The 24,043-nt window shown below is 58.6% G+C and overlaps 1 protein-coding gene across 1 annotated transcript in view; it reads right to left on the bottom strand.

Moving 5' to 3' along the window:
* Window positions 1-3,258: 3,258 nt before the first annotated feature.
* The window catches only part of KLHL29 (kelch like family member 29), a 259,907-nt gene continuing 239,122 nt past the window's right edge, over window positions 3,259-24,043 (bottom strand). Inside the window, exons 6-14 of the mRNA XM_070428755.1 lie at window positions 22,432-22,570; window positions 15,182-15,384; window positions 13,730-13,989; window positions 12,000-12,198; window positions 11,669-11,851; window positions 11,298-11,478; window positions 8,053-8,246; window positions 7,558-7,702; window positions 3,259-5,318 (exon numbers count right to left, since the gene is read on the bottom strand). Of these exons, the coding sequence (XP_070284856.1) occupies window positions 5,135-5,318; window positions 7,558-7,702; window positions 8,053-8,246; window positions 11,298-11,478; window positions 11,669-11,851; window positions 12,000-12,198; window positions 13,730-13,989; window positions 15,182-15,384; window positions 22,432-22,570 (1,688 nt within the window). The 3' untranslated portion in view covers window positions 3,259-5,134. The remainder of the gene's footprint in view (window positions 5,319-7,557; window positions 7,703-8,052; window positions 8,247-11,297; window positions 11,479-11,668; window positions 11,852-11,999; window positions 12,199-13,729; window positions 13,990-15,181; window positions 15,385-22,431; window positions 22,571-24,043) is intronic.

Raw genomic sequence — 24,043 nt, 5'->3', positions numbered from 1 at the left:
TCCTAGGGTACCGAGGTCTCGATGTGCCCTTCGGGGTTGAGATGGTGCAGCCAGGCTGGTGTGCTCTCCCCGTTACTCTCCCGGGCCGGGGTTATGGCGGATAGGAACCCCTTAAGAGTTCATCGCATAGGGAGGCTCACAGGAGTTTCAAGAGAGACAGCAATGGGTGGGCTGGCGTTTTAGTGGACTCTCATCCCCCCAGGTTTCCTGGGTGAAGCCAAGCCGGGGAAGCCAGGTGTTGCTGAGGCTCTTACCAGGCATTCCCAAACTCGCTTCGGAAGAGGACCGTGTCTAACCCAGCTGACGGTCTCACATCACAGAACTCTCTTTAGTACAGATTCCTGAGAAGGGTGGGGAGGAGGAAGGAGCCTTAGTCTTGGAGTCCTAAGAGCTACGCACCTGCCCACAGGTGTGGAGAGGCTGTGTGATGCCACACAGGCCCTCCGGAGGCTCGCTGGGCGGCCCGACCCCTGATGGGCCTCAGACCCTGTCTCTGCCTAACCCGAGGCCTCACCTGCGCAGGAGGAACCACCTCTGAGGATCGTTAGAGGATTGAGTGCGATGATGTATGGAGGACAAGGGCCTGGTGTAGCCATGACTGCATAAGTCACTTAACTTTTCTGACCTCATTTCCTTTGAAAGAGTGAAGACGATGACCTGGGCCTTTCAGGGTAATTGAGGGGGTGCAATGGGATAATGTGTGCGATTGTGTTATATAAATACGCGGAGTTTCATCGGAGCAGACCTTCACGAGGATCTTGGTCGCTCACTCAGAGTTTCAGCACTCACATATGCATCCCTCCTTCGTTTTGTCCTTTTCATCTTCATTGGCCTGAGATTGAGTGTTGATGTTCTTGTTTTCCATGCGCTGAAAGATAATCCATTCACTCCCAAGCCTTTAGGTTTTTTTAGAAAACAATCTTGTTTATTACTGGCATCATTTTCTTGTATGTCATTCTTTGTTATTTTATTCTGAACCCTAACTTTGCTTATGGTGCCCAGAGTAGGAAGTAATCTTTGACAGTTTCTTAGGCTGTAGGGGAACGATTACTTTCTGTCCCTCATTCCCCATTCAAAAAAAAAAATATCTTTATTATAAGAGTAATGCCATCACTTTATATACATTTTAGATGGAAGGAAGAAGGAAGAAAAATTGCCCACAATCCCATTGGGACAACTATTGGTAGTTTATGACTGTGAACCTTCACTTTTCTGTAAATATTTTACGTATCTTTACGTACATACCTTCCATAACCACAGTCATATACAGTATGGATCTTGCTTTTCTTCCTCGGCCGATGTTTTCTCCGTGGCTGCATGTTTTTGGTGCCCGTCTCGCGGATTGTGAGGGTCCTGGGCTCTCAGTGCTCAGCGCGGTGTCTGACAGATATGAACGTCAGTGAATGGAGGTCAGCCGGGACTCACCCGGAGTTTGTATCATTTCCTATCGATGCCCAGACGTGGGTTTCCCGGGTCAGGTGCTCTTCAGGCTTTTGAGACAGGCACTTGCCACATGGCTTCTGAAAAGGGCCGTTTCCGCTCACAAAGCCCTTGGCACGCCTCGAGGCTTCCCCATCCTCCAGGCCCCCTCCCACTCTTTGTCTTTAGCTTTGGTAAGCAAGCTGATTTAGCAGGTCAAGATGTTACCTCGTTATTTTAAGTGTCATTATTTAAAAGACTACCAGTGTTGAACTTTTTTGTTGAGTGTTTACTAGCAATGTTTTCTTCTCGTGGGGTCTCTTTATGACCTATTTAACAGTTGGAACCACTTAAAACGTTCTTATTGAATTACATGGGCCCTTAAATAAAGACATTAGTCCTTTGTCACAGGAACTGCAAGCATTTTTCCTCACTTAGTCTTGTTTTGGCTATGTGTTTTTTAAAATTTTCTCTCTCTCTCTCTCTCTCTCACACACACACACACACACACACACACACTGTGAGCCGCCTCCTGTCTGAGGCTGTCACAGTCACCTGCTTACCATCCACGCTAGTTCTGACGGTAGCACCCCGAGTCCAGCAGGAGAGACCCCCCAGCCTCTTGGGCTCCTAGCCGAGTGGACACGTGTCCGGCACGGGAAATGGGATGTGCTTACCACCCCGGAGTGCCGTGTGAAGGACATGGGCTCTTCACAGACCAGGGAACGTGTTTCCCTTGATTTCGGGAAGTAGAGTGGACAGGAAGGAGCTGAGAGAACTATTGCTTGGGTTTGATGACAGGCTATATTTCAGCTCTTCACAGCGGGGACCCTCCAGCTCTCCTTCCTTTCCTCTAGGACCCGTGCTTCTGAAGAGGTCCTGGCAGATACTCACTTGGCATCGAAGGCCTCAGCCAGGCGCTCTGGGCTCCCATGCTCACCCACCCCAACCCAGTTTTTCCAGATTGTTTTCCGGCAAAGAGACACTAGGTCCTGAGGAGGTTTGCGGATTAAGAAATGCTGATAACCCCACCTTCTCCTCCTCAACATCTTCCCCTGCACGAGGGTGCAATCCCGCCTGGTGGATTACCCGTTCGCCTTGGGAAGCCTTGCATGGGCCTCCTTAGCCAAGTCTGTCTATGTGACGTGCTAGCCAACAGCCTCGGGGGTGACGGAAGGCGGGGAGGCCACCGAGTCTGAATTTTACGATAGAAGCCACGCCTTGCTGTTCTTCTGGAGGACGTATGTTGTGTTTCTTCTCGGGCTGAGGAGTTGGAGTGGCCAGGTGGCTTTGGCAGACCCTCAATAAGGATGCCAGGCACGGGGGTTAGACCAGGGGGAAGCTAACTTTGAAGCGTCTGGTTGCACTAGTACAATAGAGCACTTATGCCCAGCCGGTGTGGCTCAGTGGTTGAGCACTGACCCACGCACCAAGAGGTTGCTGGTTCTATTCCCAGTCGGGACGCATGCCCTGGTTTCAGGCTCAATCCCTGGTGGTGGTTGTGTGGTGTGGGAGGCAGCCAGTCGATGTTTCTCATATTTCTCCCTCTCCCTCTCCCTCCCTCTTTAAAATCAATAAAAACATTAAAAAAAAAAAACACTGACAACTGAAGGGAGATCCTCAGAGTCATTCCCGACTGCTTGCAAGTCCCTTTCATTTTGGCCTTTAATTGCCCTTTATTCTTGACGTCCTTCCTGCCCAGGAGTCCTATCCTTTTTCCTCATCGAGGTCTGCGTGCAGGTCTGTGACGGAGCCCACGAGGGAGAAGGACCCACACTGGGCTTTCTCATCACCGTGGCCAGGATGAAGGCACACGAAGACATTACATGGACTTCCGGGTCTAGATCTATAAATATATTTATTATAATATAACAAGAACTTAACGATAAACATATACTATGTACAATACCATTACAGAGAACCCTGTTTATATCATTCACAGAAATAGCCAGTTTTGCTCCAGTGTGATCAGTGAGGAGAGAAACGGAATTTCAGTGCCACCTGTGTTGAGTCCTGCTGACCGCTAACACCTCCTTTGGAGGCAGACGCACACCAACGCGAACGTTAGCCCTGCCCCGGGCAGTTAGAAATTTGTGCTCCAGTCCTTGGGTTCACACTTGCACCCTGTTTGACATAAATACTGTAAATGACATACAACGTATGTAGTTTTGTGCTTATTACTTTTTAAAAGAATAAATAATATTAAAAACTGCATCACGAAGCTCGGTGTCTCGTCCGAGTGGGAGCCACACCTGTCCGTGCGAGCATGAGACTCGGTCGTCCTCGCGGAGAGACGGGAAGCGTGGCCTGGCCTTTGCTCCTTACCAGTGGCTTTTTATTATTTTATTTTTTTAAATCATGAAATGCAAGTTGACTTTCCAGATATAAAAATGGTAAATGTGTATTTGGTACCAACTTCAACTAAACAGCGCAGCAGCGGCGGCCTTCTTCCTGCCCCGGCGTGGACACTGACCCTCTCGTGAGGTGTGCGGGTCTGAGGGCGGCCTTGGCGGGCAGGCCTTTCTCCTTGGAGCCCCGTGTGGCCGCCCTCCTGGCTTCCCTGTCTCAGGTTAATATGCTGCTAGAAGATTCTGCCCACGCCCCAGGCCTCGGCTGTCATGGCTCGTCTACGAAGGCTGCCCCACCCTGAGCGCGTGGTGGCAGGTGCCGTGCTATAGAGCTACGAATATAAATATCAAAAATAGTCCCCCGTGCTCTGTGGACACGTCCTCCCGTCCTCCGCCCCGCCGGCCCGGGGCCTCAGCCTTCCCCCCAGGAGGGAGCTGGTTGTTTCCTGCTAGAACAGCCTCTTTATTGGACGATGTCCCCAGGAGGCACCGCTCGTAGGGGGCTGTCTGGGAGTTACTTTCTCTAAAAATAAAACGGGTGCCTCTGTGCCACCCAGGCGAGCTCCTCTCTTCTGCACGTAGAAAAACTAGAGCCCGTGCCACCCCGGCACGGCCTCCTCAGAGCTCCGGAGCTCCCGCCTGCTCCCCGGCCTGGCCGCCTCCTCTCCGTACTTAAAAATAGCCTTTTGTTTATCAAGAAAACGCCTTGGAAATCTAAATACTTCATATTGGATAAGAGAAAGCTAGCACGATCATCTGGCCCTTCTGCAGCAAAAACATGGTAGGAGAACCTGGGGAGGACAGACGCTCTCCCAACGGATCCCACGGCTGCCCCTGCGGCAGCTCCGGCCACAGCGGGCCCTGCGCTGCGCATCCTGCCCTCTGCTCTCGGCCACTGGAAGTGTAGGCTGGTTAAAAACAAAACAGGAATCAAAGTGATAAGGACACTTTGATCTTATCCCAAGGGAGCCTGACGCCTACTATTGTTATAGGATAACTGATCTGTGGTGGTCTAGGGGTCCGGCTTGCTCTGCAGGAAGGAAAAAGCAGCTGCTCTCTCCCAGTTGAAAAATATGTGAGACTCTATTGCACCGGGCAGAGCGAGCGCCTCCGTCAGAGCAAGTCCTTCCGCGGAGCCCGAGGTCGCCCTGGAAGGTCAGTCCCTGTGGTCCGAGCTAAGCCCGGGTCCCCCACAGGCAAGGACGACTTCCGACAGGACATTCGATGCAGAGGATCCGAATGCCGAGCGCAGCCAGTCCCCCGGGTGTGTCTGTCGGCCTCTTGTGGGTGTTGCTGAAAACTGATCCTGTGAGGAGCACGTGCCTCACCAGACTCATCCACGGTCTCGCGTGGCTGTCCCGCCGACGTCAGCCGCTCTGAATGTATTTCTTTATCACGACGCAGCCGTGTCTGAACACGGGGCAGGGCATGTGGGGGAGGAGGGTCCAGGTGTTGGTGGCGGGCTCGTAGGCCTCCATGTTGCCCAGCGCCGGCCCCTCGCTGCTGACGATGCCCCCCGTCGCATAGATCTTGCCGTCGAGCACCACAGCACTGCCGGGGGAAGCGGGGAGAGCGTCAGCCATGGAGCTTCCACGTGGACCTGGAGACAGAGCCTCCCTCCCGGTGTGTGGCCGCTGCTGCTGCCCTTTTGCAAAAGCCACACGGGACCTGGCTGCTCTCCTCTGCCCTCTGACCTCAGCTCTACCAGGAAAACATCTTTCCCCACCGCCGATCAGGACGCCATGCGGCACTCCCCTTGGAGCTGGGGTGACACGTGCATGCTGGGTGCCCAGGGCCTGCGGGACTCACTGAAGATGAACAGCCGCCTGTACAGGCGCTCGGCTCAGCTCAGCGCGTCTCCGCATTTCCTGATGCCCAAACCGGGCCTTCCTACCGCTCAGATCCCGTGGGCACGGGACTCAATAGGAGGCGGCAGACAGGAGCCCGTATAACTGAGCTCGGCTCTGTGAGTGCGGTTTGCACCCTGGCCGAGGCTCAGAGTCGCAGCTTCCTGCTGCGGCTCCTTAACCGCGGGGCAGGCGCGGCTGCCCACCCATGACTGCGGCCCGGGAGCTCCTGCGGGGTTACCATGTGGTCCCCGCGCCTCGCTCCAGGCTTGGTCCTGGGGCTCAGCCAGCGGTCCCTCCTGTGAGCTCCCCACGCTGTCCCGTCTGCACTTCCTCCTTTTAACCGCCCCTCACGCAGACCCACGCATCTAGCCCTGACTGCTCGCTCACTTGGGCGAATGGCCATTTCTTCTTGGCTGTCGGCTGAACAGATACCCTTTGCACGTCTCCACCCCTTTCTGAAGTTCCGAGCCTCCAACAGAGCATATCAGCCTAGACCAGTGATGGCGAACCTTTTGAGCTCAGCGTGTCAGCATTTTGAAAAACCCTGACTTAACTCTGGTGCCGTGTCACATATAGAATTTTTTTGATATTTGCAACCATAGTAAAACAAAAACTTATATTTTTGATATTTATTTTATACATTTAAATGCCATTTAACAAAGAAAAACCAACCAAAAAAATGAGTTCGCGTGTCATCTCTGACACGTGTGTCATAGGTTCGCCATCACTGGTCTAGACTGCTCAGCAGACACCCAAGGTCCCTCGGTTGCTCCGCCATCAGGGCCCCACACTCCTCCCCTTGGGGCACAGCTTCTCCCTGCTTCTCTTGCAAGACCCAGCTCAAACCTCCCCCCAGCATTTTGTCTTTCTGCGCCCGCGTTGAGTCTCAGGTGAGGTCTGGAGTCCTCCCATAAGCCCTGCTCAAACTCCAGCTCCTTATCAGGGGGGAGTGCAGTCGGAGCTGCCCTGCGCATGCCACCATTAGAGTGTGCGACATGAGGAGAACTGGGACCTCCGTGCGGCCAGGCACTCAGCAGTCGTCCTGTCCCACTGCCTGGTTCATGGATAGGACCTCGGGGAGGGTGGGCGGGGGTGGGGGGGCGTTCCCTCTCCAAGGTCACACCACAGGCTTGCAGCAGCTTTTAGCTTTTTTGGCTATGCCGCACAAATAGTGGGCTCTGCATAGTGCATGAATGCTGTCCACACTGAGGATTGGTGACCACCTCTGCAGGGGCTGAGCTGTCTTCAGACGCTATCTGTTAAGGAAATGCTAAAAGGGGGTCTTGGGGCTCTTTCGTTGTCCTCGTTCCTCTTAGTCCAGGAAAAAGGGGTGGAGGCGCCGGTCTGTGTCTCACTGCCCAGGGGAGTTAGTTTTCCTGGGCCACGGGGGCCAGGATGACTGGGAACCAAGCCACACACTGACCTCTCCCATGTTGTCCTGGGGGAGGGGGGGCTGGTTCATGTGTGTTTCTGCCAAGGCAGCTTTGAGACTCCGGGTGCCACTTGCTGGGCCCGGCTCCAAAGGGCCACCAGGATCATGGCACCATCGGCACCCCCAGAAGCTGCTTGTCCCCGGTAGGGCTTGGCGCTGCCTCTGTCTGCAATGGGCAGGTGGTCCTGGGGGAAAGCTGACCTGCAGCCCCACCCTCCCCTCCCACCCAGGGAAGGGTGGCCTGGAAGGACCCGGGCAGGTCCCCGTAGGAAGCCCTTCATTTCTGGCTTGGAGATGGGGCTGGGCTCTGGGCCAGGGGCTGCCCCGGACACTTCACACTCTGCTGGGGCACCAATGCCCACACCTGTGTTTGTCGGGGCTGCTGCTCTGGGCCCGGGACTCCCTTTGGTCAATGAATGGCGGTCAGGCATTGCACTCAAACCTCTCCTACTATCCCGCCCCCCTCCCCTCCTCCTTCCCACCTTGGCCGAATCGCCCGCCTGCTCACCTGCAGAACTGGCGAGAGTGATTCATGTTGGGGCCCGCCTTTATGTTCCCTTTTTCCGGGTCGTAGATGGTGGTGGCTCTGGCGTAAGCCCCACCCAGGATGAACACGAAGCCGTTGAGGGTGACGGCGGGCGCGTACTTGTTGTCTGTGGGGAGAGCAGGCCAGGCAGGTCAGGGTGTTGATCTGGCCTTCTCTCCCCTTTTCTTCCCCAGGGATCCCCCCAGGGGAAGGGAGCTGGAAAGGCCTCCCGTGCCACTGACCGGCCTGTGGACAGGGCCCAGGGCCAGGAGGCACCTGCACATGGAATAGCTTGTGCAGGGGGTGGGATCCGCAGCTGCACGTGGGCTGGGGTTCGCCTGCCCCTCCCGCCCCTGGCCTTGGGTTCACGGGAGCATTGGGCTGAGCCCGCCCTCTGGGCCCGGGCTATTGAGACCCAGTGAAAGGACAAGGTGGGGACGCTGCACTGCCCTGGGCCGAGGAGACGCTGGTTCTCACCGATCATTGGGGATTCGATGAAGCTCCACGTGTTGGTCTGTGGAACGAAAGACTGGAGGACGCCCGCGGCGCGGCCCGCCTCATTCACGCCACCGAACACGTAGATCTTGCCGCCGCAGACGGTGGCTGCTGCAGAGTGCACGGCCTTGGGCAGCGGGGCCACGGCCTCCCACTGGTTGGTGATGGTGTCATACCTGCCGAGAGAGGAGAGAACGACCCCAGGGTCAGAGTGGGCCCGGTGCGGGGCAGCGGCCGCACGGAGGCAGCAGATAGCGGGCGCACCACCGTCTGCTTCCTGCCCTGGGCACCCCTGGCACAGCCCGAGCTCACACGGCTCTGGGATCTTTCAGGTCTTTCTTCCTGGGCCCAGGTCTCAGCGTCCGTGCTGTGTTCCTCGTGCGCTGACCTCACCAGCACTCGCTCCAGACCGCTCAGCGCTGGCCCGTCCACACTGCTGGCTGCTTTTCCATGTGCCCGGGACCCAGGGCGGACCTCCGCTGCGGGCTCGCTGCTCCGCTCTCGGGGCCCCAGCACCTCTCTCCCGGGAGCACCCTGGGTCCACTTGTTCCCATGCACCTCCTTGGAGCATGAGCCGTAACCCGGTCACAGCTCAGTGAACCCGGAAGACAGCCCCTGGCTCGGGGAGGGGGACGAGGGGGCCACTGTGGTACATCCAGCTCTGGGCTTGTGCAGACTCGGCATCTGAGAAGAGGCGGAGGTCCTGACAGGGCAGCAGGGCTTGACTGAATTAGCCCCACTTGAAGATGTGCTAATTGGTGATGCAGTAAGTGTCTTCTTGTCAGAAGTTCAGGTGTCTGTTTTTTAAGCCAGGATGGCAGAGATCCAAAGAGCTCTTGAGAAGGGGTTGGAGTCGGTCGGGGATTGTGTGGCTTTCGGTATAAAGGCACGTTCCGCCAAAGGCAACTCTCCCTAGAGCTTGGTAATCCAGGTGGCTGATTGCCAAGCCACAGCCCTCAGTCCCCTCACACCCTGGAGGATATGCTAATGACATGCAAATGACCCTGAGGAGTGCGGCGCTCCACTATGCTATCATTTATTCAGTAACCACAGCTCTGTGATATATGGCTATAAAATATTAGACCCAGTGATTTATGTAATGATATCATGTATGTTTGTCTATTGTACTATTGTTTTAATCTATAATTACATAATCTTGCTCTATTCCTGTAATACAGCAATGTAATCCTATATAATAAAAGCCTAATATGCTAAGTGTCTGGTCATCCGGTGAGACATTCAACCAATCAAAGCATAATATACTAATGATATGCTAAGGCTGCTCAACCGCTCACTATGATGTGCACTGACCACCAGGGGGCAGACAGTCGACTGGTCGACCAGTCGTTATGATGTGCACTGACCACCAGGGGGCAGATGCTCAACGCAGGAGCTGCCCCCTGGTGGTCAGTGCGCTCCCACAGGGGGAGCGCTGCTCAGCCAGAAGCCAGGCTCACGGCTGGCGAGCGCAGCGGCAGTGGTGGGAGCCCCTCCCGCCTCCGCGGCAGCGCTAAGGATGTCTGACTGCCGTCAGTCAGACATCCCCCAAGGGCTCCCAGACTGCAAGAGGGTGCAGGCCAGGCTGAGGGACCCCCCCTGAGTACACGAACTTCGTGCACTGGGCCTCTAGTATAATTATAATGCATCATATATCGCATTCATTATCAATATAAGAGCAATTTGTACCATTAGTGCTTCCTGGGGAACAAAGCACCCTGTTTCTCATCATTGCCACCATGTGCCACAGCACTTGACTTGCCCAAAGGGCTCGGCTCTGCCCCTTGGGAACCCTGCACCCTCCCCCTCACTTGCACTCACACCACCCAGGGGTCCTCAAGTCTGCGTCCAATCCCTACACGGCAGCTGGCAGACCCAGGTGGCTGACAAAGGGCACCCTGTTGTCCCGGGCTGCTCCTCCGTCACCTGAGTGCCAGGGTGTCTGGTCCCTCTGTGCCCACCCCCGGGGGAAGCCGGGAGAGCCTGTTCCCAGGTCGGGGAGAACTGCTCCCGGGCCCAAGGGCAGTGGAACGTATTCGGCTCCTGGTGTATTTGATCCTCAAACAAATCCCTGTATTTATCAACAAGTGTAAGTTTGCAAAACGAGTACTCAACGTCTTAGGAGATTAAAAATAGCTGACAGCAGCAAGCCGGGATGACAGCTCTAGCTCAGTTTACTCCGACCTCGAAAATGTCTCCGCTTCATGCGCTTATTACCGGATGACAAATGAGTGGAAGCTGGGCTTCTGGAAGGCCTGGGCGTGGTGGCCGTGCAGTGGGCCCGCCGAAGGCTGTCAGCATCGGCGCTGGCCCGGGGTCCACGGCAGGATCAGCATCTCATCATCACACGGGATTCCCCGTGATCTCCGAGTCAATATGACAATTAAATGCTGTTTCCGAGCCAACGCTGGGCTCCACGGGGGGAGTTAAACGCCCGTAGTGAGCACACCGGCCCGTCTCACTCTGGAACCATCTTCGCCGGAACATTTGTCAAGTGTCCAATTAGCCAGCGAGGGAAAGGTACACACTGAGGGGTAAGTGTGGCTCCCTGGGCAAAAGGCTGTCACGCGGGGATATCTGCTGTCGGAGGCAGTTGGTGACGTGGGCGGGGAGGTGGGCTGGGGTGCGGGGAGGCCGCGGGAAAGGGCTCCGGGGATCTTGGCTGTGTCCTGGGCTGGAACTTGGGGCCAGCTCAGCCTAACTCGTCACTCTCTGGGGCATCTGTTTTCCTAAAAGCAGGACTGCCCCGAAGGCGTGTCAGAAGCGGATCTCCTGGTCTGTGCGGGATGGAGGGAGAAAGGGGGCTCCCAGGTGTGTAACCCCACACTTGGCAGGGACACAGAGGCATAGCCACGGGAAGGGCACACATTTGGGCCAAGGGTTCCTGCTTCCCCTTAAATTCTAGCGAGTCCAGTCCCAGTGCCTTCCCGCCAGCTAAGCCCCACCTGTGCCTCCCACCCCTGGTCTCAGGGTCCCACTTGTCGGCCACCAGGAGGGGCTGCTGGGACAAGAGTGTCCCATGTCAGCGGCTGGCAGCTGTGGGCCTTCTACCTCCCCTCCCCAGTCCTCTCACTCTGCTGTGTTCGGAGAGCCTGGGCATCGCCTTACAAACGTCCAGGCTCTAGTGGCTCGGGGGGTGGGTGTTGGGAAGGAGGAGCAGTGGGATTTTAGCTTTTGGTGAATTTCAGAGGATGTCCCCTCACCCCCCGTTGTGACCGTGGCCCCATCACCTCTCCACGTGGTCCACGTTGCCGGCCACACCGAGCCCCCCGAGGGTGTAAATCTTCCCGTCGTAGACCAGGCTGTTGTGCCGACAGCGGGGGACCGTCATTCTGGAGACGAGGTTCCAGTTGTCCAGCAGGGACATGTAGCACCAGACGTCGGCCAGCGTCACCCCTGACTCCATCCCACCTGCAGCGGGGGGAGGTCCAGAGAGCAGGTGGGGGGGGGGGGTGGTGAGGAGGGCCCGCACCAGGCAGGCCCGCTCAGATCTGGAGGAGCCTGGGAGTCAACACTCCCAGCCGGGGCCGTCCTCAGCCCTGCTGTGCGGGAAGGTGCCCCGGGAAGCCCACGCCCATCCCCAGCCGCCCGAGGGCCTCACCTGAGAGGTAGATGTTGTCCCCGGCACTCACTACACTGAAGAACTCGCGGTCGTAGAAAGGCAGTGAGGCCAAGGGGTACCACTTGTTGTTCTGTGGGTTCCAGCAGGTGACGGCCACCAGTGAGCGCTGAGTCATCCCCACCATCTGACGGCCCCCAACCAAGACGATGACTTCAGCCACACCTGCCGGGACACAGACGGACACACTTGGGGCCCTCCCCCGCCACCTCCCACCCTCGCAGCATCTGCACCCAGGGCCTCTCTGGGGGACCCCCCGGAGTCAGGCCCACCCCAGGACACCTGCAGGGGTGGGGGCACGTCCCCCCAATACCTGCGGAGAGGCGGGGCCGGGTTCGGGGCGTCTGCATCTCCTGGCGGGCGTGGGGGAGCATGTGGTAGCGCTTGGCCTCGTTGACCAGGTCCCGGCACGCTTCCGACGACTTGATCAGCTCCTCGTTGTCAACCACGTTGAGCAGGTAGCTGGGGTGGATGAAGGGGAGGCGCACCACCGCCAGGAGCTCCGCTGCGTACTGGGGCCAGGGGACACGGGGTCGGCTCAGACCGTGCAGACGGGCCAGCCCTGCGTGTGTCCTGAGACTGCACGCCGGGGTGGTTCAGTCTGTGTCTGGCTGGGAGGACAGCCCCTCGCCCACCCCGCCTCGGCAGAGAGAGAAGGCAGCCCCCAGCCCTGGCCGGTGTGGCTCAGTGGATAGAGCGCCGGCCTGTGAACTGAAAGGTCCCGGGTTCGATTCCGGTCAAGGGCATGGACTTCGATTGCAGGCTTGATCCCTGGCCCTGGTTGGGCCTCATGTGGGAGGCAACCGATCGGTGTGTCTCTCTCACGTCAATGTTTTTCTCTCTGTCCCTCCCCCTCCCTTCCACTCTCTCTAAGAATCACTGGAAAAATATCCTCGGGTGAGAACAACAACAAAAAAAGGCAGCTCCCAGCAGCTGGGGGGTGACGAGAGGAAGGAACCGGGTGGGGGCGGTCTGGCCGACGGCAGCTGAGCCTGGGGAAGACCGTCCATCTGTCTCAGCAGCACCTCGCTCCCACCTCCACCCCAGCACGGGCCTCTGCTCCAGGCCAGGCTGCGGGGGCTGAGATGGACGGCCCGGCCCTCGGAGAGGTGTGCATGGGGCAGGCACCCAGCAGCAGGTGGGAGGGCCCAGGGAAGCTGGTGGCCATCAGCTTTGGAAAGGAGATGATGACTGACAAGCTTGCAAATCACAACCGTCAGAACCTGCATCTCCCCAACACCAACAGACAAACCCCTTTAGGGCGTCCCATGGCCTCAGCCTGGCGCCTGGACCTGCCACTGTGCGGAGGCTGCAGGGTGGGAATGAATCTGGAGGAGGCTGGAGGCAGGACCCCTCAGGGGTGACTAGGCATCCTGGAGGCTAGGGAGGCCTTGGTGGGGGAGAGAGGGAGGGAGGAGGCACAGGGACGCCGTGTGTGAGCCCGTGGCTGTGGCACCTGTGCAGCTACACTGGCTCCCAGGGGTCCTCCCATGTGGGAGCCGAGGCAGCTCCATTCTGAGGGGCCTCCAGCGGCGCTTTCGGGCCCCGAGATCCTGCTGGGATGTGCTTGGTGTCCTGGGACTCAGGCGCCCCTGGGACCCTGCCCGCTTTCCTCCTGCCTGGCCCTGGCCCTGATTGCTCCAGCTGCCCGCTCCCAGGGCCTCGCTTCCTGGGTCCCGTGTGCGGTGGTTGCCCTCCACCTTCCCAGGAACCAGAGCATGGGTGCTCCTCCTGCTGGTCTGAGCTCAGGGGAGCGCCAGGTGCCCAGGCTTGGGCACGCTTCTCCCCGAAGGGCCCTGACCTTGTCCCCCGGATCCCATGGTCTCTTGGTCAGCGTGGGTCTCCTGCCAGTGGAATGCCAGCCCTGGAGAACCAGGGGCCCGAGTCTGCATCTCTCACTCCTCCCTTCGCCCGTCTGCTGCCCCCCGAGCAGTTCCAGCCTCCCTGTGGCCGGCCCCACGGGCAGCCCTGCCTCCTCTACCTTCCTGCCTCCTTGCCCAGGCGCCCGAGCGGGGCTGGGCTGGAAGGAGGGGCAGGCCTCACCTGTGCGCGGGACGCAGGGTCCTTCTTGATCCACTTGATGACGGTCTCGTACACCAGCTCCTCGGCCTTGGTGTTGAGGCTGTCGTTGGAGATGTAGGCGATGAAGTCGTCCTTGGCGATGCCGAGAATCTCCTCCTGGGCCGCCACCTCGGGGAAGATCTGCAGCGCGAAGGCCTTGGCCATGTGGTAGAGCTCGCTGCACTGCATGGCCTCCGCCATGGCCAGCACCCCCAGGCAGTTGCTGGCCGTCAGCTGCTTCTCTGGGGACGAGAACACGTGACCACTGATCACGGGGCCCTGGATGGGAGCTACCTGTGCCCGCTGCCTGTCCCTCTGGGTCCTTCTCTGAGCCCATGGCCAGGGTCCCCATGAGCCCACTTCCTGTGTCCATGTCCGGGGTTCCCCTCTGTCCCACCTCCCACTGCCTGTCCCAGGCCCTCCCTCTGCTCCTGCGGGTCCCAGCAGAGGACTGTGAGGTGCGGAGCTTCCTCACTGCCTGTGGGCCACGGGGCAGGGGGTGGGGTCACACTAGAGACCTATGGTGTCTCCCGTCAGTGTGAAGGGCGTGCCTGGGTCACACACTCCTACTTCAGAGTCATGGGAGCAGTAACACCCCATCTATGCCACCCACCATCGCCCACGGGCCTCAGTCCACCCCGCCGACCTGTAGAACTGGGCTCAGCCTAGTCACTCCCCTGAGACCCACTAACGGCTATTCTAGCCTAGAAATGTCTGGGTCCCAGGACGCTCGTACTTTCGGGAGCCTAACTCTGAGGCTGTGGTTCCTGGCCCTTCTAAATTGCTCTATCCCCCTCCCCCCCGTGGCCTCCTGTCCCTAGGCTCAGCCCCTAGTTCTCTGGCTGCACTCAACGCTCAGGCCACAGATTCTGGTGACTCAACCCTCCCCCACCCTCCCCCTGCTCTCCCCGAAGCCGGGCAGCTCCAAGCTGTAGAATAAGTGTGTTCTCCGGCTAGGGGTCCCTGACACTCAGATCCCCAGCCCGGACAGCAGGTCTGCGTGTCCAAGGGACAGCCCACATAGACTTGTGTGGCCACCTGGTGTGGTGCAGGTATTCCACGTGGTAGAGGGATATAAAGTGTGTGGCTCCTTGTTCCGCGTTTAGAGGCCAGGGCTGGGAGGCCAGGGCCCAGGCTCCCCATGAACGAACCATCACATGACCCCTGTGGCCCCATTTGTCCTCACAAAGCTGCCTGGGCCTGGGAGAGCGATGCAGAGGCGCCCTCCGTCCATGCTGGTGAGCAAAGGCCTTTGCATACAGGTACCCGAATTATCATCTTAAAACCGCACCTGCAGGGGGTGCACACACAGCCCTCCCCCCTAAACCCTTGCTGTTTTGAATTTCCTCCCACCACCCCTGTTTCCCCAGGTGCCTAAAAGGCACGAGGAGGGGGAACAACCAAGGACTTCCGCCCCCGGCACTCCCGGCTCACCCAGGAAGGACACGCAAACTCTGCAGAAGGTGTGGAACTGGAACTTGCTGGCCGCCTCCAGCAGCGTCTTGGCGTTGGCCGAGTCGATGACCAGGGAGCCCGTGTACACGAACTCCAGCAGCAGCTCCAGGACGTCCGCCTGCAGGTCGGACAGGACCAGCTCCAGCTTCTCCCGGCCGCTCTGGCTGCCGTCTTGCACCGACCTAGGCACAGAGACCAGGTGTCCTTACCTGCCGCCCGCGGCCTCGGCCGCTCCTCACAGGGCTAGGGCTCCCTGCATGCCTCGGTCACGCCCTTCACTTTAGGGACACGGCAAGGACACGCCTGAACCTAACGACCTCACGCGGGATCTGAAAGAGAAGAGTCTGACCAGAGACGCCCAAAAAAGAACAGAAAGCCCTGCTTATCACTACTCGGCATGTCCATGCAAAAAAAAAGATGCAAATCAAAAAGCATGAGCGGAGGATGGGGACGAGGACCAGGACTGGCCGCAAAGGGAAACAATACGGTTCGGCCCCGCTGCTGGCCCGGCGTCTCCGCCAACACGGCCAGCAGGCCCCGGGCCTGGGACCCGTCTGCCTCCGACGGGAGATTCTCCGGCGTGACCGAGGCTCCCCACGGGCTGCGCTCACAGCCCCTCCGGAGACGTCCTTGAACACCCCGAGACTGAGGGCCCCACGCTGCCCCGGACACTGACTCCAACCCCACCTCTTTCCAAAAGCATATTGTTTCCTTTTAGGCACGAGGAGGAAGCCCTTCATGACATTGCTTTGAAACTGAGGACGAGACGAGACAGACGGACAGAATGGTTAGAGCTGGGAGGAGGGGAGGGGGGAACAACCAAGGACTTCCGCCACAGACAGCCAGCAGCCATGACCTGGGACCTGGCCCGGGGCGGGGCCCTCCTGCCACATGGAACACGGGGTCAGAGGTCAGAGTGGCCTGCGTGTAGAGTGTGCATCGGGCTTGTGAACTGGGGGGAGCAGGGGAGGGACACAAATATATAAATATGTTTATATCTGGTGTCTACAGGAATACAAAAAACCATTGCAAAGGCTCCTAAGGCCTGGCGGCCGCACCCTAAAGCTGGACCTGGAAGGAAACAGATAAGATGAAGCAAAAGTCACAGCAGTACAGGAAGAAAGACACCGGAGCAGCGAGTCAGGAGGCAGGTTTCTCAGAGGCGATCGATCAGCTTGGCACCCGTCTCAGCCCCCCTGGCCAGCCCCGCCTCTCACCGAGCCTAGTTCTGCCCGGGCTGGGTTCAGCCACGGTCCTGGAAAATGACCTACCCCCCCGCCCCGACTCCTGAGGCAGCCAGGGGCCAAGATCTCCTGCCTGGTCCCCTGGGTGCCCTGTGGCTGGCAGTAGGGTATGGAGTGTCCAGCAAGCGAGCAGGCTGGCCCCAGAGAGGCCACCTCCTGTTAGCAGGGAGCTCGGGGACCTGGGTGCCGTGGCGCTGTCACTGACGGGCACAGCCTTGACCTCTCTGGCCCTCAGGCTCCTCTTCTGCAAAACAAGAGGCTGAACCGGGTGAGGTCTAGAGTCCCATGGGGAACACCCTTCCCGCGAGACTGCTCTACCCGCAGTGCCTGAAATGCCTGCTTCAGAGAACTCTCTCTGGGTGGGCGCTGGCCACCCAGGGCCATGAAAGCACAGATATGGCCTGGCAGGGCAGGGGCAGCTGCTACTTGCTGCCTGAGCAAGTGTCCATCCCCACAGAATGGCTCACCCACAGGGGCCTGCAGCCCCGGCAGCTGAGAGGGGAAGGTGTGCAGAGTCTGAGCAGAGCCCTTTCTCAAACCCACAGGTATACGGTGTGTGCAATTTCGAAAGTGACAACCACCTAGCCGTCTGCTGTGGGGATGGATGTCCATGCCGGTGTGGCGTGGTTAAGTATACAAATAGTTCCTTATGTGATCGCTCGAAACCACAGAAATCCTGAACACCCCAGGTCATCTGGTCAACCTCTAAGTCTTTGCTGCCTCTGCCTTCATTCCTACATGCACCTGTCTGGCCTGTCCTCCTCATGCCCTTGGTGCTCGCGGAGGTGACCCTGGGCCACAGCCAGGGCCAGGCCGACGAGGCCACAGTAGGGCTGCTCTCCTTCTCCCAAGGCCCCAGCCATTGTGTCTCGTCCTCTGGCCAGCCCTCCTGCCTCTGAGTCCTCAGCGGAGGAGCTCAAACTACTCAGTGACCTGCTGAGGTGGGACTTCAGGATGCACACGTGCACACCGCGCGCACACACACACACACACACACACACACACACCTATGTACACGCATATGCACGCACTGAAATGCATGTGACATGTGGTCCTGAGAACCCCAAGATCACCTGTGAGGAGGGGTGTTGAGTAGATGGAAGGTCAGTGGAGCCTATGGCTGCAAGTGAGCGATGGGTGTAATGGGACTAGCAGGCTTCCCTCGTCTTGCCCAGAGTCTGAGCCAGGGAGAGGGCTGGGACAAGGTGGTGCCTGCATGGCTGGGGAGCACAGGGATTGCATGGAGGCACACAGGTGCTGTCCAGGAGTGGAGAGCACCACTGTCCCTATGGCCTATAGCTGTGGCTCTGCTCCTCCAGGCACCCGGTGGGGGGTGCACCCGGTGGGGGGCACCCCTGGAGAAGAGGGGGCCCGGGGCAAAGGATCTTTGGGGAGTGGCTGGAGGCCCCGGGGACCCGATGCCAGACACGGGCATTCCACTCAGCCGCAGAGGAATACTTGGGTCCCGAGGACTTTGGCAGCTCCCCCAGGCCCTGGCCCACCCACGGTGACTTGGGGATGGCCTGGCTCGCCTCATCCTGCCAGCCTCTGAGATGTGTGAGTCTCTCCTCTTGTTATCTGGTTTTCCAGACACACCTGTCTATTCCACCAGGAAAGAGGCAGACTGCCACCCACAAACGCCCCGCTTCACCGGGAAGGAGAGGAGAGGCGTCTGGCTTGGCTAGTGCGTTGAAGTCTAGTGGGTGCCCCTACGTCCAGGATCTGTGCCACTCAGGTCCTGTCGGCCTCCCCTGGGGAGGGAGACGGACGGGAACCCAGAGCCTGTGCACGGGGCTTGTGAAATCAACCTGTCCATCCACTTTCATTCCATAGGAACAGAGACCATAGAGTTCAAGGTGTTGCTGCGCTGTGGCTGGGAGGCAGAGCGCCAGGTCTCTGTCCTATTGGTGTGATGAGGAGGCATCTCTTCCCTGAGGCTGCGCACTTCCTCCCTCTGGACCCGGGGAGCGTGTTGGGAAGTGCTGGCAGGGAGGGTGGCACCTCTGCCGTCTCCAAAGATGAAGGTCCCCTGTCCTCTCTGACGGGGCCTGCAGCCCATCGGGCCAGTGAGTGCAGCGGGCTCCAGCCCTCCCTGAGAGCTCCTCGCAGCCCGGAGCAGGCGAGGGAACCGCTCCTCCAGGGCCCGCTCCCCGGGGTGGGAAGTGGCTCTGGACTTGGGAGGCTGCAACCCCAGCACCCGACTAGGTGTGTTCTGCTCAAAAGATCCTCCTTCCTCCCCCAAGCCTGGGGCGCTCCTCCACTGGATCCGCTGGGTTTTCCCTCTGGCCTGGATACAGGCCAGGCGTGCTTGTTACGCAGCCCTGGCCTTCACATTCTCCAAAGAAAGCCACAGCTCCTTTTCCTGCAGGGTGGTCACCCCGGACTGTCAAGGGGACTCGGATGGGGCTACAGAGGGATGCTGAGGCCGGGCCAGAGGCTCAGCACAGGCTCTGAGCTTCCCGGCAGCCTCGTGTGCTCTTCTTTACAAGGCCTCACTCCAGCAGACTCAGCCCCCTCGCAGGGGCGGGAGGGAGTGCCTGTGACTCAGGTACCTGTCCCAGGTGGGTGTGTCTACCTCGGGAAGATCCTGTGGCCAGTTACAAGTGTTTCTAATAGATGTGCGTGCGCACACACACACACACACACTCACTCACATGTACTCCGCATCCCTATTTCTTCCACGCCTACCCACAGTGCCAGCCCTGAGATTTCACTGTCCTTCCTCACAGATTAGCATGAGCTCTGGAGTCAGACCGCTATTTGAATCCCAGATCTATCGGCTACACAACTTCTCTGGGCCTCAGTTTCTTCATCTGTAAAATGGGGATACGCATGGCACCTGCTTCTCAGGTTAGTGGGCGGATTTCCAGGATGACATGCGGCACCTCGACAAGCCTCCTGTGGGCTGGTCTTGCCCTCATCTGAGGAAGAAGACGATTGTGGAACTAAATAAGGGAAGGCCAGGGGAAAGGAGCTGCGGCAGCTTCACCAAAGGTCTGCACATGTGAAGGAAGAACATGTGGACCAAGTGGGGGTCGGCCTGGAGCCTGGGCCTGGAGGACAGGGGCTCCGGGCAGCTGAGCGGAAGGGGAACCAGCCGCTGGTTGGGAGAGGCTGCTCTGAGACCCGCCCTCCGCCTCCCAGTCTGAATAGCATCTTCACAAACGCAAATCTGACCATGACACCCCCAGGCCGGAAACACAGCCCTGTGATCTGGCTCCTGCCCCCTCGCCCCTGCAGAGGCCTCATCCCCTCCACGCTCACCTCGCACTTGGCATCGCAGCTGCAGAGTCACCTGCTGTCCCGGGCCTCACACTCGCTCCTCTCCCGTCGCCCCACTGTCTGCCTGGCCAATCCCATCCCATTCTTGGTTCAAAACCCACGCGGATGCCCCTCCCCTGGAATGAGCACCGGGCTGCGAGCCTCTGCACGCCCCCCCCCCCCCCCCGGCCCCCGCCGTCTGCGTCACCTGCTCTGCCACTCAGCTGCTCTACAGTGTCTCCCCGCCAGACCCTGGGCTCCCGGACGGCACAGCCCATCTTGTCTAGGGTTTCGTGTGCGACCTGGCACCCAGGAGCGGCCCTGCTGGTGCGCTGAGCGGAGAGCAGGGCATGACTGGGCGTCCCTAGGTCTGTCCTGTGGCTCCTGGGGAGGTGTCCGCCCTGGGGCTGGAGCGGGGAACATGTCGCCCACAATGGTGACCTGTGCCCATAGTGAGGACAGGGAAGTCACATTTAAAATGGCTACAAATGAGCATTTCGATCTTCAAGCGCAGGGGCTCCTCTGGACTCAGCTTCGGCCTCGCCTCCTCCCTGAGGGGCCTTCCTGTCTCCCCAGACCTCAGGCCTCTCTGGGCTCCACCCACCTGACCTCCCTTCCTCCGTGACCTTGACCTTCTCGCGTCCAGCGCTTGTACTTGGGAAGCCCTCCAGGCTGGCCCTGCTCACCCCCTTGCCGTCGCCTGGGATGTCAGGGCTGGAGAGAAGCCCGGACATCATTGGAACCAACCTCTTCCTTTACCGAGGAGAGAGCCCAATGCCTGCGAGAGAGGCTGTGATGTGCCTGGGGTCACAGGACAAGTGGCAGAGTCAGGTGTAGCACCCAGGTCTCCTAGCTCCCAAGGAGGTGCCCTCTCTCCTCCAGTGTCTGCCTCTTAGCTCCCAAGTTCTCCCACCTTCAGGTGGGCAGCCCCTCCCCACTGCTCCTCACAGCTCCTCCAAGTCCAGGTCCTAGCCCAGGAGTCAGGGCCATCCCATCCCACGTCACACCCCCTCTCTGGGAAGGCCATCTCCCCCTCCTCAATGCTCATGACTCTCTCTGTTCTCAACTTTTCATTCCAGCCAATCCATTCCTTGCCTAGAACATTCTAGAACATTCCAGAACATTCTTTGCAGTCCGGAACATTCCAGGCCACCCATCCCTTGCCTGGAATGTTCTTCCTCCTTCTTTTTGGCCTGTCCCAGAAGCCTTCACTACTTTGAGTCTCCACCTAAGCGTGTCTTCTCTGCTGTGTGCAGGTAAGGTCTCTGAACACAGTCAAAGGGCTCCCGTGCTCCTCTGGCCCACATCTTTCTAGCCCAGGGCTGGGCCATCGCTCAGTGCCAACCTGCCCCTGCAGCCTGCCCCTCTGTGTTCTCCAGCTGGTCTGGAGCAGGACCAAGGCCCTAGGATGCCACACCTGCAAGTCAGCAGCCAGGTGCCATCACTGCTCGTTCTAGAATTTGCCGAAAGTAGAAGCACAAAGACCTCCCTTGGCCTGGAGAAGCCACTGGACATGCCCCTTTACCCCAGCTCATGCCCCTGACCCCTGTGCTCAGACAGAGAGAACCCAGGCAGCGGGGGCGGGAGACCCAAGCTGCCCACGAGGCTGGACGTCACCAAGAGCCTGCACGGCTGGGGCCCCCGCGCGGCCGGGCAGGGCTCTGCACGCCGGGCAGCTCAGCTCTGAGTGAAAGGACACAACGGATTGGAAAGGAGATGCCAGCCAGTGTGCCATCCTGAAACAAAACACAGTCGCTCTGGGATTAGTTGGCAAGTCCAAACACAGCATTGGGAAGCAAGCAGAGGTCCTGTCCTCCCACTCTGAGCACAGTCCCGGCTCGGCGTCCGCCCCGGAGGCTGCAAGGCAAAAGGAGCAGCGGCATTAATCTGCTGATGGGTGAGAGAGAGGAGTGTGACCCTGGGCTGGCCCCCCGCTGCTCTCCCTCACTAAGGATCTAGAAGGTGGCCCCTGACTTCTTTGCAAGGGTATGAAGCAGACAAATTAAAAAATCAACGTAATGGAAAAAAACAAGATGCTCATGCACCATGAAGACTCGTTCAGGTAGAAATAGCCGGGGCAGAGGGCAGGCGGGGAGGGAGCCAACGCTGAGAGAGACCGTGTTTAGGACACACCTGGTCTGGGCTCAGACAACGCCGGGTTAGGCTCAGTGTACCAGTATCAGGACAGGCAGCACGAACGAGGCTCTGGCTACAAGCCTCTTCTTCCCCGACTCGGGCTGCAGAAAAGCGGCCCCTTGGGTGCCTCGTGCTCCTCAGCGGGGGCGGGGCTGGTCGATGTGCTTTTCTGGCATTAAGTTCACCATCGACAGCAGTGACGATGGTGCTGGGTACCCGTGCTGGCCAAGGGGGGCGGGTAGTGTGCAGTGGTCCCTCAATGTGGGGTCTACAGTCCTCCTAATCTCAGGGCGGGCTTGTGAGCCACTGAGAACTCCGAGCTCCTCGGGGCGGGGCAGGGGTGTGGTCTACTGCTGGCGGAGGCCCCTGGCGACCAGCACAGCTGAGTGGGGCGGGCTGGGGGCCGTGGCTGCTCTGAGGCTGCGTGTGAGAGGGTGCTGGGGGGGGGGGGGGCGAGGAGGAGAGATGGCTACTGGCTCTGTGACAGGGAGTCACACTTCAGGAACCTGCAAGAGAGGGGAGGAGAAAAGCCACACAAAAGCGTCCTACAAAGGAACAGACCCGACCACAGCTGGAAGGAAGGCAAACCTTTGAATCAGGTCCTTGAAATACAAGCTGCAGGAAGCTAGAACATTTTGGTGGACTTCAAACTCTCTGCCTTCAACAACAATTTTCAGGTCTGTAAAGGCTTTCGCTCTGCGCTGCTGGTTCAATTCCTTCAACATTTCTGCAGAACAGAGAAGACAGACAGGGCCAGGTTCCCATTAAGAGTTTTTTTTTTTTTTTTCTTTCAAATTTTAAATTAAAAAAAAAATTATTTTTCCAAGAAGTAGAGAAATAGGAAAATACTTGATACTGTTTCTTGGCAAGACTGGCTCAACACTGACAGTCAGAAGTCACAAACATAATGAATAGACAAGCGGCAACTGGAGGGGCCACAGGACCCGGGGATCACAACTATCAAAAGCAAAAAAAAAAAAACAAAACCAAAAAAACAAATACAAATAAAATAAAAAATAAAAATCAAACCCAGAAACTGAAAGTCCGGGGAAGAGAGTCCCGCAGTGACAGTTGGGAACATAGAGAATACGTTATCACAGACAGTTAGGAACTGCGTATCGCTACACAGCAAGGTCTCCAAATGCCAATGAGTGCCGATGTGCTTGGTACCAAGTAAAGCATGGCATTGCGATGTAAGATGGGCTGGTATGGTTCAAAGGAATAGAAACCACAACACCTGCAAAAACAGCGTCCCTTGTTAGACACTCGGCCGTGGCTGGGAGAGCTTCTAGGGAGGGAGGGGAGCGTGAAGGGAAGGGTGGAGGGGGAACCGGGGGAGCAGGTCAGGGGCCGAGACCGTCTGTACCTTCTCCCACCTCCGGGGCCCTTCAGCACGGGAAAGCCTGGTTGGCAGCCCCAGCGGGTCCTGCCCACCCTGACGCACACCTACCTTTGCCCGGCGTCTTGGCCCCGGGGCTGGCACAGAGAGTGCCCCAGGCCCATGGGCTCTGAACCTGGCGGGGCGGTCAGAGCTTCTCCCAGACCCACCTCCAGGCTCGGAAGGGGGAAGGAGGAGAGGCTGACCACCACCTGCTTACTTCCTATAAACGCTTTCACTTGACAAACTTAGGGCCTTTGGATGACCGGTGTTCCCACAAGCCTCGCCGTGCCCGCCTGCCCCTGCAGCCCTGGATAGAGCCGGCCCTTAGCATTGCTGGTAGCTGGGCAGCAGAGGCTCCGATTCTGGGTCCAGAATGACGTAGATTGTTGTCAGGCAGGTTATGTCCTTTGGCAGGGGAGTGGGAGAAGGTGGTCTGCGAAACTGAGCCCTGTCCGCTAAGCCGCTCCCAGCAGCCCAGACCTGCAGGTCCAGGCAGAGCCTGGGCCGGCACTCAGGAGTTACCCTCTGATGCGCCCTGCGCCAGTCTGGCTCATCTGTCCACACGGGCGGCGCTGGCTGCTGCCAAGATGCCCCGCTGAGCCCAGCGCTGCCTCTGACAGCTGAATGCCCCTGGAGAAGCCTCCGTGCACCCTGACCCTCTGGTTCTCCATCTGTGAAAGGGGGGTGCAGGCTCCACTCTATTCCCAGAACTTGGTGAAGATCAGATACTCAAGGGCCCAGGGGCTCGAGGTCAGGCAGGCTCTTCCTTGGGAGGCCACCCTGGCCTCTGGCTGCCGAAGACCACGGGAGACGGTGAGC

The sequence above is a fragment of the Myotis yumanensis genome, unplaced genomic scaffold, assembly GCF_028538775.1.
Source record: "Myotis yumanensis isolate MYYU_CA2020_CCGP unplaced genomic scaffold, mMyoYum1.0.hap1 SCAF_11, whole genome shotgun sequence".
Lineage (NCBI taxonomy): Eukaryota > Metazoa > Chordata > Mammalia > Chiroptera > Vespertilionidae > Myotis > Myotis yumanensis.
Note: the sequence above shows the minus strand (reverse complement) of the source record. Positions and strands in the feature narration are given on the sequence as shown.